Here is a 15,897-nt window from a genome sequence, read left to right on the forward strand (position 1 = left end):
CTGCATCGTCCTGCTTTTCTCATTGCTGCCACTACCACAGGCACAGCAGCCAGGTAGGACTGTTTGGTTTGGCCCCAGTGCGGTCACAGACTTTTCTCCATGTCCCTTCCCAGCTATGTTTGTGACAACGCTCCAGTCCTAGCCCATGTTTAGTAACACACAAGGGGAGTGGATGACCTGCAGCTTGTTCTGAGGCTTAACGCAATGAGACAAAAAAAAGCAAGCTGGTTTCCCTCCCTTCTTTCTCTGTTCCAACTCAAGGGCTTCACCGTCGCACTGCAGGTATCAGGCTAGATTGCGATGGGCAAACAGAAATCGCCATACATGTATGACCTGTGAAGAAAATCACAGCGCAGTCAAGAAGGCAGGAGGAGCTAAAACATGTGTTCTATGGCCCCAAGCATGTGCTAGGAAAAGGCTTTTAAATACCAAGGGCCTAAGACAGATATACTAAAATAATTAGGCAACAGGAGCTCTGTAACCCCCACATAAAAATATTTCTACACACACACTTCAAAATACACACTGAAACATGCTAGTGAGCCACATGCCAGTCAGCTAAGTGCCATGTGGTAGCACAGATGAGGTGATCAGGGAATTCCCAAGGCAGGAAATCCTTCACACATTCTGTATGCTTGAGATATTTTGGGTTGCTGATCTGCCCCATCTCTACATGAGATGTCCCTGAGAGGATGGTTCACAACCAGCCTGCAGCACTGGGCTCAGATCATGGAAAGCCCCACATTTCTCATCTGCTTGGCAAAGTGAGCGACTCCTGACCAGTGCTTCTCCACCAGGGCCACAGACACTCACTGTGCAGGTGCCTGCACCCCTGTGTGCAGGGCAGGGCAGTCCTGGGGCCAGGGCCGCCTTGGTGCGCTTCTCTGAGGCGGCTGCAACAGGTGAGGCCCAGGCACAGCCCAGGCCCTTGGACGTCCAGAGCTGGGGATCTGCCCTGGTGCATCCTTTGGAGCTCAGCTGAGCTGCTTTGGCTCGCAGCCTGAACATCCCCAGCTGGGAGTGCCTGTGTCCCCTGGCACGCATCCCAAAACTGGCCTCTTGCTTGTGCCATTTGTACTGCACGCCACCACAGTCCACAGGAGTAGCACACAGTGATGCTTCTGTTTCCAACTCGCATTTAAATTGAGTTGACTTTCAAAGTTCCTGTCTTGTTACATGCCAGGCACCCTGCAAATATGGCATAGCCTTTTACCTCCTGTTCAGTGAGTTTGATGAAGTAGCTCTGCAAAGAAATTTGCTTTCTGCTTATGTTTGATGGGCTGAAGTTTGGACTCCAATTGCAGTTTATCATTAGCAGTATGACAGGTAGAGTATTTCTCAGAGGTATTGCTCCAAGAGTCATGTAACTATGGGAGAATCACTCTATTTTTTTGAAGAGTAGTGGAAATTACAAACTCTGATAGCTGCAGTGAAAAAACAGCGGGTAAAGAGATCCTAAAATGCACTCACTGGAAAGAACCCTGACTGCATTTGCTCCCAATATTGTGGTACACAAGCTAGACTTCTGATTTGAGCAGTAAAGGGATTATTTTCAATGCACAGGACTATAAACACCGTGAAAATTGAAAAGGAACTTAGAAGAAAATATTGGCTTCTCCTACTCTGCCATCCCAAAACCACAGATAGTGCAATAAATAAAGCTCAGTAACATACCTTCACTTGTGAACCACTTTTCTTTCAGAGAAATTAAATATAATTTCTCAATAAACAATTTAATGCTGCTTTATCAGAGAAGAATGTAGATGACACATTATAAGCACAGCACAAAGTCACAGCATGGTGCACTACACATCTCGCTCTCTCCTTTCCCTGAGCTTCCAGTGGTTACAGCTGACTGACACTTGCACCTAAAACAGAGATTTACAGATCAGATTTCTTTAATGCTCAGCCCTCAGAATTCAGATAACATCTGTTCTCTGCAATGTTGATTGAGAACATATAGTACCATGATTTATTTATTTATTTTTAAATGGGGGTCAAATGGCTTCTGAGTATCAGCTCTGTTGATTATCAAACTGGCTTACATGGGGATCGAGGGACACCATTTGCTATTTTCTCTAGACCTGATTGCACTGCCATACAGAAATGCATACAAAAAAGCTCAAACAAAAATGAAGGGGAAACCCTAACGTTCTCCATTGAGGACGTTTCCATCAGAGGAGTTTGTTACGCTGGCAGCACTGGTGAAACATGATGTTGGGGAAAAAAGTATCTCAATAAATGTGTTCTTTCCTTGTTTCACATGCTAACTTTCTAAACTATCACCTATCCATACTGGTAAGTACATTCCTTACTAATTGCTCTGATTTCATATTAACTTCTACTGTTTTATTATTAGACCCCTTTTGCTAGAACTTCACATTATTATTTCCTTGTAAGCAATAGATCACTTTGTCTAGTTTAACAGATGAAGCAATCCTCCGATTCCCTTTGTAACAAGAGTCACTACAGCATTTCTGGTTACAAACAGACCTTCTGTGTCAGCAAGCCCAAAGTTCGACATAGTCCAAATGAAGTTCAATAGTCAAACCAACTATAGTAACATAAACTTTGCTTGCTTGCTTGTTTTTCCATTCAATACCGCTGTCTCTAACTAAATGTCTCAGGAAATGCGAACCCATTTCCTGTCATATCATCTTTTCCCTTGCTGCAAAGATCCTCCTCTGACTTCTTTTGTAGACCAGGAAAACTAAAACTAGAAAGAGGTCTAAGGAAAGCCTTGCTCGCTCTGAAATAATCTTAATACTATACTTGCCATTTAAAAAAAAAAAAAAGCAGTTCAAAGGCCAGGTTTTTTGTTTGTTTGTTTGTTTTTCCTTCTAAATACTTTTTTGTTAGGAGGTCCTGGGCTGGTTTATAGTTTAAATGGTAATTTCTAGGGAAGGCTATGTCATCTTGACTTTTGACTGCAAGAAGAAACTTTGGGGTTTACGAAAGCATCCTGTTGTAACACCAAGACGGATGCTGTGTTTGGTGTGTCCCTCTCTGGAATGGTCTGGTTCCAGATGCTGCTTTCTATTGCAGCTACAAGACCTAAGAACGACTTCTCTTCCAACCTCTGGACTTCATAGGCCAGGGGAGAGAAGCAGTAGTAAAGCAGAAAATCCTACCCCACAGGGTATGTATTTGGCCTATAACAAAACATCTTTTGAGGCTGTGCTAGACCTAGAACTTTCTAGCAAAGGGAAAATAAACATACTCCAGAAGAGCTTAATGCAGCGCAGCAGAATAATGGCAGAGCATCTGCTGGTGTCAGTAATGTACTTGCTGGCACTAAGCTTACACTTCACATCCCACTGACCTACTCCATCAGTTTGGAGCCTGCAGTGTCAGTTTAGCAGAAGGCTAATGACAGTAACATCGTAAATAGGCAGGTTCCCTTGAAAATCCTTACCAGCCTTGTTTTCAAGCTGAAAAACAGCTGATGACAGAAGACTTCATGACCATAAAAGTAGGTTAGGGTACAGCTGCTTGGTAGAAGTGGGACCATCTGGACCTGTCTGACAGCAGCTGCAGGAACAGGACAGATGGAGTTGTGAGGGAATGAATGTTGAAGGGTTAGCCCCTCTCTCCACACGGCTGTCTCTCCTATGTACCTGGAAAAAATCTGTCCAGCATGACCAAGAAAAGACAGAGAGGAGCTGACGGAGCTAGCAGACATACTACAGAAGCTTTTTTTTTTTTTTTCCCCCCCGGCAGAAATACCCCAATAAGCCCACAAGGGGTCCCACTGCACACACTTTCCCCTCTGTCAAGACCACACAGCCTAGGAAGGCTGAGAAAAAAAACAACATCACTTGGAAGTACAGCTTCATTGGAGATGATAGTTTTAAGCAGGCATTTGCACATTTTTGCATGCAAGTTATTTTTTCATGATTATAGCATGAAACTGTACCCAAGTAGGAGAAAGAAAATGGGGGCTTAGCTGGACATCTAGACTCTTCTGAGTATGTTGATTCATAGGGGTCCTTAAGATCCACATTTTTTGTCTCTGCTTGCACCACAAGGAAGAAGAGGTAGAGGTCATGTGTGAGCTATTTTTACAGGGCAGACTTTGATGCGCCTTCTGTCCCTATTAAGTACCAAGCATACCAAGCATCTGTCAGCTCTGAACAGGGATATTAAGTCCTGTGGAGTTGAGTTCTTGTAACATCTTATTTCAGAGTCTGAAATGTTTCCTTTAGGAGCTGGTTAGCCATACGTGTCATTTTCTCCCTCATTTGCTCCAGGTACAAGCTACTAGCTGTTTTCAAGCCCATGATAACAGCCTACCAGTAGCTCAATGTTCAGAGTGGACACCCAGAACAGAAGGTTCACGGAACGTGGGAGGAGAGGGTACGGAGTGTGATGAGATTTGCATCACTCTGACATCAAACACTGAGTTTATAACCCCTACAGGAGCGGCCTCTGGCTTGCCTGGGGCTAAAGAATTTGCATTCTCCTTTCAAGCACCAGTCGCAGCCTCCTGCACCTGCTGCCCAGCTACTGTGCCAAGGACGCAGCCGCCTCCTCTGTTGCTGTGTGCTGCCTCTTCTCTGTAAGAACCTGGCCCACAAGACAACACCCAGAGCCCACAGGCTGGAGGGAGGCAGCTTAATGCTATTTCTCCTTTCATTTACAAAGGCTCTGTTCAAACACATAAATAACAAATCCATTCCTAAGCCAGGCGTGTAGTCAAACTGTGTTACAGTGCAGAAGAGAAGTGCCTAAGTTATTTTCACAAGTAATCTAACCCTTTGCTACAGATTGTGGCTTTCCTTAAAAATGTAAAAAAAAAAAAAAAAAAAAAAGAGGGGTAATAAGGATGCAAATATTGTCATGGAAGCTACTTTCATTTATGAACCTTATGATGATATCAGCCTATTTTCAGGAGATGTAGAGGAGGAATACACCATTTTTGTCAGCACTGTACATCAACTAAGTCCTACCTGTAAGCCTCGACAATGGGGAATGCTGTAGAGGGAAAGGTTGGAAGGCCCTCACCTGACAGAAGCTGGGATGCAAATCTGTGAACTGCAGAAAGTCTCCTTTCAAAGACCTGGTCTCTTCTTTCTCCTTCACCTTAACTCACTGAATGGGAGAAGAGGAGAGGAATCCTTCTGCAACGTCAGGGTTTGAGGCACTCCCATAGCTGGAGCCCACGGAATATGCAACTCACTGATTTCCAGCACCTTGTTTCCAGCAAACAGGCAGTAGTTAAGGACAGTATGTATTCTCATTATTCTTATTGATTAAGGCTACTTCAGCATGTTCTTACGGAACTCAGAAATTAAACACTTGCCTGAAAAAGGATGATCAGAAATTAAATACCAGTTTACCTGAAAACTCAAGAGATACAGTGCAACAAATAGATATCTTTATTCTTATTTCTTTGCTTTTTTTTTTTTTCAAAGTAACAGTGGCAGGATAATTGCAAATACCTGTTTTCCCAAGTATGTGCCTTTGCTTAGTGATTTCACATCCAGGGTGATCTACAGCTACAGTTTCTTTTTTTCCTCATCAGGTTCTTCCTAGGATAAATAGAGTGGCTAAGTATTTAGAGCTACTACAAACTTATTAGGTGTGTAACACAGTGAACTACTTCACAGTCATAACTATAATCCATAAAGCAAACAAAGGGAGACTGCTTTGTTCACAGATGTAGTTGAGAAGCCTCTTTTTTTTTTTTTCTTTTCCTTTTTGGCATCTTGTTATTTCTGTCATACTGGATTGTGTTCTCCATTGTTACCCTTTCAAAAAAGCTATTATAAAAATGATTTAAAAACATACTTTCATATTTTAACATAGCTTGTACATCAGTTTCTCAAAGACCATTCTAGAAAAGTCTGCTTGTTCAACCTAATATAAGAAGGTCAAGTATGGAAAATAAGAGTAACAAAACAGCATAGTAAAAATAAGAATGTCTGTAGCATGTAGTGGTTAGTTGTAAACAACTGAAAGAAAGAAAAAAAAAAAAAGCTCTCTAGAAGTTGTAAAATAGTCCAAGCTACAGAGCTACTATATTTTTCTACCACAGCCTTAATTTTATTACTTTATATTTTTTAAATAACTTAATAATGAGTTTGTCTGCCAGCAGCCAACTCAAAAACATAATGGATAAAGAAAAAAAAAATAGCCACCGTTACAGTGGCGGGGAGAAACTCTCCCTCCCCAGCAGCCAATATGTTGTGTCCAGTCCTTTCCCTTGTTAGCAATCCCAGTCAGGCTGAGTTCGTGCTATATTCAGCTTATTAGGAATGAAGTTCTTCGATGCAAACCTGGATTTCACTGAAAGGAATGGTAATTTTTTCCCCTCCATAATCCAGTATTAACTCTGCAGAGTCCTCATAGCAGCTAGCTCCAGCATAGGGAGGGGGAAAAATACTTCATCCAGGTGTGAAATGATTCATAGGCGGCATCTAAGTTCTTCAAAGGGTTCTGCCAGCGCTGTCTTCAATCAATAGTTAAGCCAAGAGTGGGCTGTGATTTAATTTCATCTGTCTGATGTGAGAAGCTGCCTGTTTGTTCTTGAGTTAACTTGTCTCATCTTTGTTGACAAGGTGTTTCAACTGACTGCAGTTTTCATCACTTTGAACGCTGCTCAGTACACAAAGAAATAAACCACGCCATGCCCCTCAACGAGCCACGAAACGTAGCAACAGCAGAAACAGCAGCTATTTCGTGCATTAGACTCTGCCCAGAAGTGTTGACCTGAAACAAAGAGGGAAATGTACAGAAGAGAACCATTATGTATGTCGTCTCAGTTAGCTTTACCACAGATCCATCCCCAAGTCTTTCTCTGTCCATCTCGCCTCTGTGTGGGATGCACTGGGCCGGAGTGACCATACACTAATTGTAATTCTCCGTTTTCCTTCCCTCCCCAAATTCACTGGGACCAGTCATATGTAACTCTTACATCCCCTCATGATATCCCAGGAAAAAACACGATGGTTGTAGTGCACAGCTGCCTCCCAGAGTGGATCAGGAGAATTGGGGTGTTATATTCATGGGTGCCTCTGGGTGTTATTGCACCAGCTGCCAGAAACAGTGACAAGAACAACTGCCTAATGGTCAGTTCCTTGGGACAGTGATAGCTTAAAAACTGACATGGAGGTGTGGTTTATGGGTGAAAACACAGATCTATACCTATTTAATTCTAAGTCTCTATCTAAGTACCTGATGAGGTTTCTGTGCTGCCATAAATTCCCCTTTTTTTTTCTTTTTTTTTTTTTAATAAGTTAATTGGCAAAGCAGAAGCTAAACCAGTGCTGTAATAGTTCCTGTATCTTTCCATAATTAATAAAATGAAAGAATTGACTCGGCTATGTTCAGCCAGCAGTGAAAGGAAAGCCAGCATTTGCTGCGATTCCTTTTTCCCCAGACTGGATTCTAATAAATCATTACCTGGTTTCATGAATACATTTGACACAGAATGATCATTGTGCAAACCTATCTGAAAACCTACGTGCAGAAAGGGATGGAGTGGCTCCAGAAATGTCTGCTTGAAACCAGAGTGCTCTGTAGTACTTGTGAGGAAGTACAGATTTCTTTGAAGTTTAGAATGTGTTTTTCCTACACTGAATAACGTAAGAAATTAATATACACAATTACTGACTTTAATACCAATCCCCTAAGGGAGAGAAGGCTTGAGAGGGCTACAGATAAAGACTGTGCTCATTTTTCTAAGAGTCCCAGAGTGAAAGGGGGATTTATACAGATGCTGTGCCCCATCTGTTGAAACATACAGCATGCCATTTGGTTTTAACTATTTGATGCTAGCTCCATATCCTATTCTCTTTATTTATTGATGCGAGTAACCTTTGACACAAACCTTAGAGTCTTCCATCTGTCCTTTTCAATGTGATTCTCAGGACTTTCACTCTCGTAAGAAGCCAAGTAAAGTGCTGCAATCACAAGCAAATACAATACGTTAAACCTACTGGCATTTTAAAGTGTGCTCTCCCTGGAAAATGGATGGAAGTTAATTGAAGCAGGCTTTTATTATCCATCCCTCAGATGAGGGCTCCAGATTCCCATTAGAAAGTACAGCATTTTGCTTATAATTACATACAGACAATACTAACAAAAAGTGTATGAGAACAAAGACTACCCTGAAGGGGAAAAACAACTATTGGAAACTGAAAAGCACGAGAGTGGAAGAAAGCACTCAGAAGGAAAAAGTGAGCCCAGGGCAATGGTGCTTTACAAGAAACCAGCCAAGTCCCAGTTTTCTTTCTCAAGCAGCACCCTTTTAAGTGTCCTGAAAGTCCATATATATACACACTTCAGATGATATTTACAGGGACCACATATCCAAATCATTATTTTTTTTCATTTATTTCATTCATTTTTTAGAGAAAAGGACAAAGTTGAATTTCCTAGGCCACATGCACGTCATGTGAAAAATATTATTTTCCCACTCATTCATAAGGGAGAAGCTTTTTTTTTTTTAATTTTTTTTTTTTTTTTTTTTTTTTTTTTTTTTTTAACTTCTCAGACAAAGATATTTCGGGTCAGTCTTTTAATGGGAAGAAGCAATGAGTTAACATGTACAGAGACAAGCAATAGTCAGTGACACCCGACCTGCACAAAGTCCAGAGCTCCTTACCATCATCACTGAAGACTGGGATGGTGAGCAAATACTGCAGAATCTTCCGATCCCTTTCAAATGGACACTCCACTTGTTTCCATGTCATAAATTCACTGACTTGTTTTGCTAATTCCCAAAATTTCTGCCAGAGTAGAACAGGAAACAAAACAGATGCTATATTGGAGAGTACTAATTACCTGAACATTTTTGAAAGAGAGAGAGCCCTGGGTTTCAAGCCCCAGGCTTGGGAACTTCCCAGCTTTTAAACTAGTACTGAACATGACTGAACAACTCTGCTTCTAACTTTTGTGTTTCTACTTCAACCTGGGATGACTTCCCACTCCTCCACCATGGTGAAATTGGTGTTAATCATGAATATAAATAGTAGATCATGATTTGCACTCGATTTCTTTTCAAGGAGCTGGTAATAGTTCTGTGCCTAACTTTTAAGTTTGATGATGCTTATTGTTTGTCTGTTTCACAGTGAAGCATTTAGTAATTTTCACATCAAGTCTCCAGATGCTTCATACTGACATTTGGAAATCCAGATGTTCCATTTTTTAAGTTAATCGATCTGAAACACTCATTTTTCTTGCTGGAAGTTTATGCCAAAAATAAAAATTCCCCATGTAGTGTGTTGATGTCACTCATTGACAACTTTAAGAGAAGTTTAACATGTCTCAAGGGCACTTGACTTCTTTGTGAAAAAGGGTATTCCAGATTATAAACATTGTCTAATTTTAGAACCAGGCTAGTTGAGGCTGATTACAAGAAGTGAAATTACTGTAATTTTGTGTGAGTGACCCAAGCTTCTTTAAAACATTAAGCACAAGAAAACAAATGATTGGGTAAGTGTAAATTCAAAGGCAGAAGAACTCCCAAAAGGGACCCAGAACTTCTTCACTGCTGCTCTGTCACACATTTCTTCAGAGATGATCTTTAACTGTCATGCACAAAATTACTGTATGTGTATCTTGACAAAGGATGGACCTAACTTTTACATTTGGAATTTGAAAAGAAGACCCAAAATACTAAATTGTATAATTTTTGGATAGGCATAATAAGCATGTGAATCGAAATGTTTAGATGAATTTGAGCACTGGGAAGAAGTTTGACTTTTCCCACTAAAAACTGTGACTGTTGAATAAGTTCCTATAAACACTCCAACTTCAGCAAAACTGCATTTTCCTGACTACCTCTTAACTCCTGTGAAAGTAACAGATATATTCAAATTACAGTCTAGTTTTGCTTTCCTAGAATCCAGTGGAAGCTGAATCGTAGTCTGCCTTCAGCCTTCTGCTGAAGGGGCTGAGGCTATATAAATACCCCACTCACTGCCACACTGCTCTACTTACTTCAAAATTGACGTGACCATTTGGAAGACGATTGGCACAGCCCTCATTGAGGAAGTAAATATCTTTGATCAAGAGGCTGAAGAAAGGTATCACGATCTAAGGAAAGAACAAGAATATTCTGAGTCTGTACTGAATCAAAATATACTGCTTTATAGAGAACAATTAACTGAAGTCAGGTGGTAGAAAAGGTAAACAAAATTCCCAAATTCCTGCAGGGTATCTCTTCAGAATGCAGCTATCCCTTTTGACAGAGACTTGTCTGGTAAAAGAGGGGAGATCTAAGCTAAAGAACAATATGGCAAAGTTTGGAACTATAAGCCCACTTAAATAAATGACTTTTGATCTACGATTCTGTGAGCTCAAGCAAGAAATTGATCCTTACCGCTGACTGGTTCAAAACAGAACACTTCCTGCTGACTGAACAAATCCAAGTATTTGCCTTTGGAGAATGCTGGAACATGCTTACATTCTGAAAATAACTGCATTTCAACTTGCATCCTATAAAAATTTGCGTAGCTGCACATCCTTGTTGCAACTGAGCACAAAACAAATATCACCATACCACAAATTCCAAGCGAGACTTGGCTGCAATATTTCAATATGTAAAAGTTCTTTCTTTGAAGTCTTAAAATTCACTTTTCTCTCTCTCAAAAAAAAAAAAAAAATCAACATTTAAACTTTCGATGTTTTGAATGCTGTGCAAACAGATCCTGAGGACTCAGAGAAAAAAGCAAACAAACATTTTATTTACATGTGCATAACATCAGTATAGACAAGCAGTCTGCACATGGAATTGCTTCATGCTGCCTGGTAGTTTAAATTATTTGATGAGCACCAAGATCAGGTTTATTAAACACAGCACAAAGTGCTAATGTTGTAAGCAGTTGACGAACAACAGCTCCTAAGTGGATGGCAGCTAGGAAGCTATTTGGCTCCTTTCCACAAGAACTACAACCGAGACTCTGCATGAATGTGCGACCAAATCCACCTTACTTCTTAGAAGCTAATTATTTTTAAAAGTAAAGAAAGATGCCACCTCTGTTAATGCATAATTTGCAGTCATTCCAGAAATCTGCAAAGGGGGATTTTAACCCACTGTATCTCACTACTACCTGATTCAGCTCACCTTTTTCACTAAAACTCCAAAGTATATTTAATGCTCATCGAACAAATACTGAAATACTACATGTTTGCAACTTTCAGCCAGTACCAAACAAGACTGGATTTCAGCAGACCGCTGTGACAAAGAGTCATTTTCTTGATCCACCTGGTTTCCTCAAATATTGCATTTATCTAGGTGCTAGCTCACAGGTAGTATTTAGACATTCTGAAGAGTGAGGGATTCTGTTTTGAGATTTTATTTAAAAAAAAAACAAAACAAAACAAACAACAAAAAAAAAACACTGAGGTAGAACTGTTGAAAATCAGACTCCCCAGACAAAAGCTTACCATGTGACTTAACAAGCTTATTTCTTTTCTGCCCATTTCCAAGTCATTTGCAAACATACCTTCTCTCTGTTGCTATGAGCTGTCAGGGACCTCTGAGCGGCTCCACGCAGAGCAGTCCGGTAATTATAAAAATTGCTGGAAGGGTCCATCTGATGCTACAAAGCATGAAGAAATGTAAATAATGAGCTCCAGAGAGCCAGCGTCATCACCACACACAACACTTTTTCACTTGAGCAACTATTTTAAAAAGCAAGAGGTCTGTGTAAGAGCACCACAAACACAGCCTTTTAAAGGACTGTGGCATCTCTTTATCTGTTCTTTCAATCAGAACAGAAATGCGATTTAAAAAATGTTCGCTCATCACAATGAAAGTCAGGGGCAGGAAAGCAAAGGCAGGCACTAAGGACCTTTTATTTCCCTCTTCACCAATAAAATAGCTTCAGCTTTAACTCAAAAGCCAAAATCATGAATTAAGACAACAGTGGGTCTTGACACTAATATTCTACTCTTCCTATGTATGCAGATTTCTCAGAGCTGACTTGGCTGCTGTGGCAGAGTAAGATCAGGCAGCTAAAGCTGTCAGTAACCAGGATGACTGCATTGCTCATGAAATGCCCTTAACCAGCAAAGCCCAGCCTGCATAATAGGTTTGAATTAAATAGGACTGTGATATTAAGAGCTGATTAAGAGCTTTGCAGCCACCCCTTGACACAAGGAAGGCTATCTCCCACCCAAGGGTGGGGGAAGCAAGTGTGAGGTGGCTACAACTGTCCAGTTTTAATCTGTTGTCATAGCCCGAGTCAAATCTCTGGATGATAGTAATAAGCATTCCGTGTTTGCGTCATGACCAGAACATTGCATTGTCTCTGTATTACTTATAGACTGAGTTAACCGATTGCCATGTAGACCACGCTAATTAACTTGTTGGTAAATAATCTGTTGGGTAGATCACAAATTCTTGTATTACTGCACTTACATGATCTTTGCCAAAGGCATCTACTACCTGGAAGTAATTGGCAATCAATCAATTCAAGATAAATTTCTCTGAATGAACAAGGCAGCTGCCTTACAGCTACACTGCATTTTCAAAGGTAGAACTGCATTAGGTGAATCCACACCGACCTTTTTGAATATATCTGCCTCTCAAGACGTTACCTACTCTTTTTTCTTAATCACAATACTGCCGTTTCGGGGGTGTTTTTTTAAAAGTAACAAGACAGTTGCTTCAGTGTCCTTCTTCCCAGTTGAAAGAGCACTTGATAACTGAAACATTCTTATTACACCTTCCGGAATGCCCACTAAGAGCATACATATATATATATATGTGTCTATATATATATATATATGTGTCTATATATATATATATGTGTGTCTATATATATATATATGTGTATATATATATATATATGTGTGTGTGTGTGTGTGTATATATATATATATATATATATATATATGTATGCTCTTAGTGGGCATATATATATATATATATATACACACACACACACACACTAAATTAAATGTGTCAGAAAGCAGCCATATTTGCACTTCAAAGTTGCTTAAAGTAGCATGCTATTAACAGCCACGTGTCCAGTACTGGTCAAACTTACCTCAAGAATATCAAACTTGGCTGTCTTCACTTTTGCCCATGTTTTCTTTAATCGAGAGACAGGACTCATGTTCATGCCAGCTGGATGTAAGAGAGAGAAATTGTTTGAGCATTCAGAAATCTTTGAGGTGCCTAAAGCTGTTAAGTATTTCTAGAGCAAAGGAGCTATTAACAATAACAAATGTTTTCAACAGAGATACTCTGAAGTCAGACTTACTGTTTTCTTGAAATTCCAGTGGTAAAAAAACATTGGAAACAAAAATCAACATCTTTTACAGAAAAATCTCTCAAAAAATACCATGCTATAAGTTCATGTGGTCTTGATAAACGTGAATGTGGAATAAAAAAGTCAATTGAGTTGTCTTAACACCACCTTTTACAAATGTAATGGAAAGCTACGGTATCTGGGAAATTTTATAATTTCTATAAATATTCCCAATATTTTCCCATCTGATATAAAAGTGTGGAATTTTTAAACTGATAGGATATTTATGGTGCTGTAGAAATAATAGAAGTCATCAATCCTCCATATTTCAGGAGGAGTGTCTATTCCAACTCAGCACTGGAACTTGTTTCAAAAAGCAGAGATTTAGATCTCTGAAGAGTTACAGGGAAAACAGCTTTTTCTGTGATGTGCACTAGAAAGTAATTAATTTCTTACATATGTAATACTACAAAAACATCTAGCAATTCTCTGCCATTTCCCCTTCCAACTGCACATCGCTGTAGAGTTCCCTATGAAGCACCACAATTCATTTATCCAGATTCAAACAGGGACTAAACATCTCAAGATGCATACTTACAAATAATAGCCATTAAGGAGTTAAAGTTGCCGATGTTAAAACATTCCCGTGCCACATCAATGAAATATTCTATCACTCTTGCTCTGTGCTTCTTCTTCACAGGCTGCAAAAGATGACAGTGGAGCATTACTTTCAGCTGGAAACAGAGAGCTCTAACGCATCCCCAAAAGAAAGAACTAATGAAGTATAACATCACCACTTTGTCACATGAACAATGCGGATGCACAAGTACGATGCTAAAAACATGCAACCTATTTCCTCTTCAGACACACGTGAATAAACGTGGAGCTGAGAGAATGGAAAGTCCAAGGGCATACTGAAGGGACACCAAACCTAAAAAGGCTCCATGGTTTTGACAACTAGACAAAGCAAAACCTTTTAGCAGATTAAGTCCTTGCTTACCATACAGATTTCTGTTGCAACCAAGTAACTGAGCCTGTTGAACCATTCTACATAGGCTTCCAGATTACGGGTCTTCTTTCGATCTCCGTAGCAGCTCTGCAGAAGAAAAAGAGCAATTTTTACTGTAATCTTCACCTTTTCCCTAAGATGGACCTTTTGGCTTTCTGCCTTGCCATCTCGAGACCCTGTCAAGTAACCATGATCAACTCAATTGCCCTCAAACAAAACCTTAGAAGTAAAGCAGCAGTGATTGTATCTGGATATGCATCATTTCCTCCTGAGCTGTTGGCTCAGTAAAGCACTCAAGCAGCCATGCAGAATCCATCACCTGCTCTTAATCCCACCAGCATGCTTTGGGGAATTAGGATAGATTTGTGCAAGTAATCAAAGATAAATATCTGCTTAATATTAAATTAAATTAAAATAACTTTGAGAGACTGTCTTACAAAAACACAAATTATAAGCTTGGGTCATCCTATTCTGTTCATCAGTTTTATGTTGGATAGTAACTCTAGTGTTAACTACATAACTTTAGCACAGTTAATTTAAAAAGCATAAGTAATTTTGAATCCAGCAGCTAAAGAGGTATCTCCAGCACACTTAGCAAAAAATACAGCATCTTTAACCTTCATTTTATGTCGATACAGAGCTCACTGCCTGCTTTTCATGATGTGCGCTCTACCTACAGACTGCCCCAGTTGTCAGTTTGCTGCAAAGAGTTCAAGAGTTTAGTAAAAGGAAGAACAGATGTTAAAAATGAGTAATGCAAAAGCCAAAGTTAATCTCAGCTTTTTCCAGCTGTAGACTAACTACGTAGGTGGATGGAAGAAAAGATTCAGAGGATTAAGTTTCCCCTTAGTTTCAATCAGAAAACATAGCAAATGTGTTAAACTGATTTCAATTTGTTTTCTGAGTTCTGGAGCTCATGGACATTTCCTCCAGAAAGAAAAAGCATTGGTAAAACAAAATTATTAAGAGGAGTACAGAAGCATTTTCACTTTACAGTTTGCTTCTGCTGGTTCTCATTTGTTTGCTGGAACTTCTAGTTCATAGGCACCTGAACTCTAGGATGTGAAATGCCACACTTCAGAGCTGCTCAAGATCTCTAATTACCTTGTCATTATCCAAAGGGTCCTTTTGCACAAATGCCTGGACAAATTCTTCTGGTCCAATATAATTAAGTCTCTCCTTAAAAAAGCACACAAGCAATCAAGTCAGATCCTAGGTTAATGTGCATATCAAAGGGAGGAGAAGGATGAAATCATAATGGAAAAATAAAAACTCACAAGCTCTATGTGTGTAAGCTGCTGAGCTAACGTGTAGGGATCATTGCAGACTGTGATTATGTCCCTCTGGATGGACTGGGGCTTGGTCTTTAAGACCGTGAGGCGATCTGTGGACGTTGCATTAATTTTTGCAAGTACTTCCTCATACTGGCTAACAGTTGCGAGCTTTCGAAGCAGGTTCTGGAGGAGCTGCTGGACGTTCTTCCGATACATCTGTCATGACATGAAACAATTAGGAGACATTCTTAAAATGTGCGAGGATACTATATACAGGCTGCATGACAGCAAAACGGAATGATGCTGACGCCTGACAATCCTGTTGCAAACATAGGACACATGCTAGTATGTGAGTATCTGATACTGACATTTCATCAGAACAAAAGGAATCCAGATGAGCATTTAAGCA

At 40.0% G+C, this 15,897-nt stretch overlaps 1 protein-coding gene across 7 annotated transcripts in view; it reads right to left on the minus strand.

Annotated features, from left to right (window-relative positions):
* Window positions 1–5,355: 5,355 nt before the first annotated feature.
* RASGEF1B (RasGEF domain family member 1B) overlaps window positions 5,356–15,897 on the minus strand; it is a 124,954-nt gene continuing 114,412 nt past the window's right edge. For all 7 annotated transcript variants that reach the window (XM_082759006.1, XM_082759009.1, XM_082759008.1 and 4 more), the window contains exons 5-14: window positions 15,492–15,704; window positions 15,319–15,393; window positions 14,206–14,301; window positions 13,804–13,906; window positions 13,002–13,081; window positions 11,454–11,549; window positions 9,946–10,041; window positions 8,609–8,732; window positions 7,832–7,904; window positions 5,356–6,711 (exon numbers count right to left, since the gene is read on the minus strand). In XM_082759006.1, the coding sequence (XP_082615132.1) occupies window positions 6,687–6,711; window positions 7,832–7,904; window positions 8,609–8,732; window positions 9,946–10,041; window positions 11,454–11,549; window positions 13,002–13,081; window positions 13,804–13,906; window positions 14,206–14,301; window positions 15,319–15,393; window positions 15,492–15,704 (981 nt within the window). In that variant the 3' untranslated portion in view covers window positions 5,356–6,686. The remainder of the gene's footprint in view (window positions 6,712–7,831; window positions 7,905–8,608; window positions 8,733–9,945; window positions 10,042–11,453; window positions 11,550–13,001; window positions 13,082–13,803; window positions 13,907–14,205; window positions 14,302–15,318; window positions 15,394–15,491; window positions 15,705–15,897) is intronic.

This window comes from Aythya marila (assembly GCF_965140915.1).
Source record: "Aythya marila genome assembly, chromosome: 4".
NCBI lineage: Eukaryota > Metazoa > Chordata > Aves > Anseriformes > Anatidae > Aythya > Aythya marila.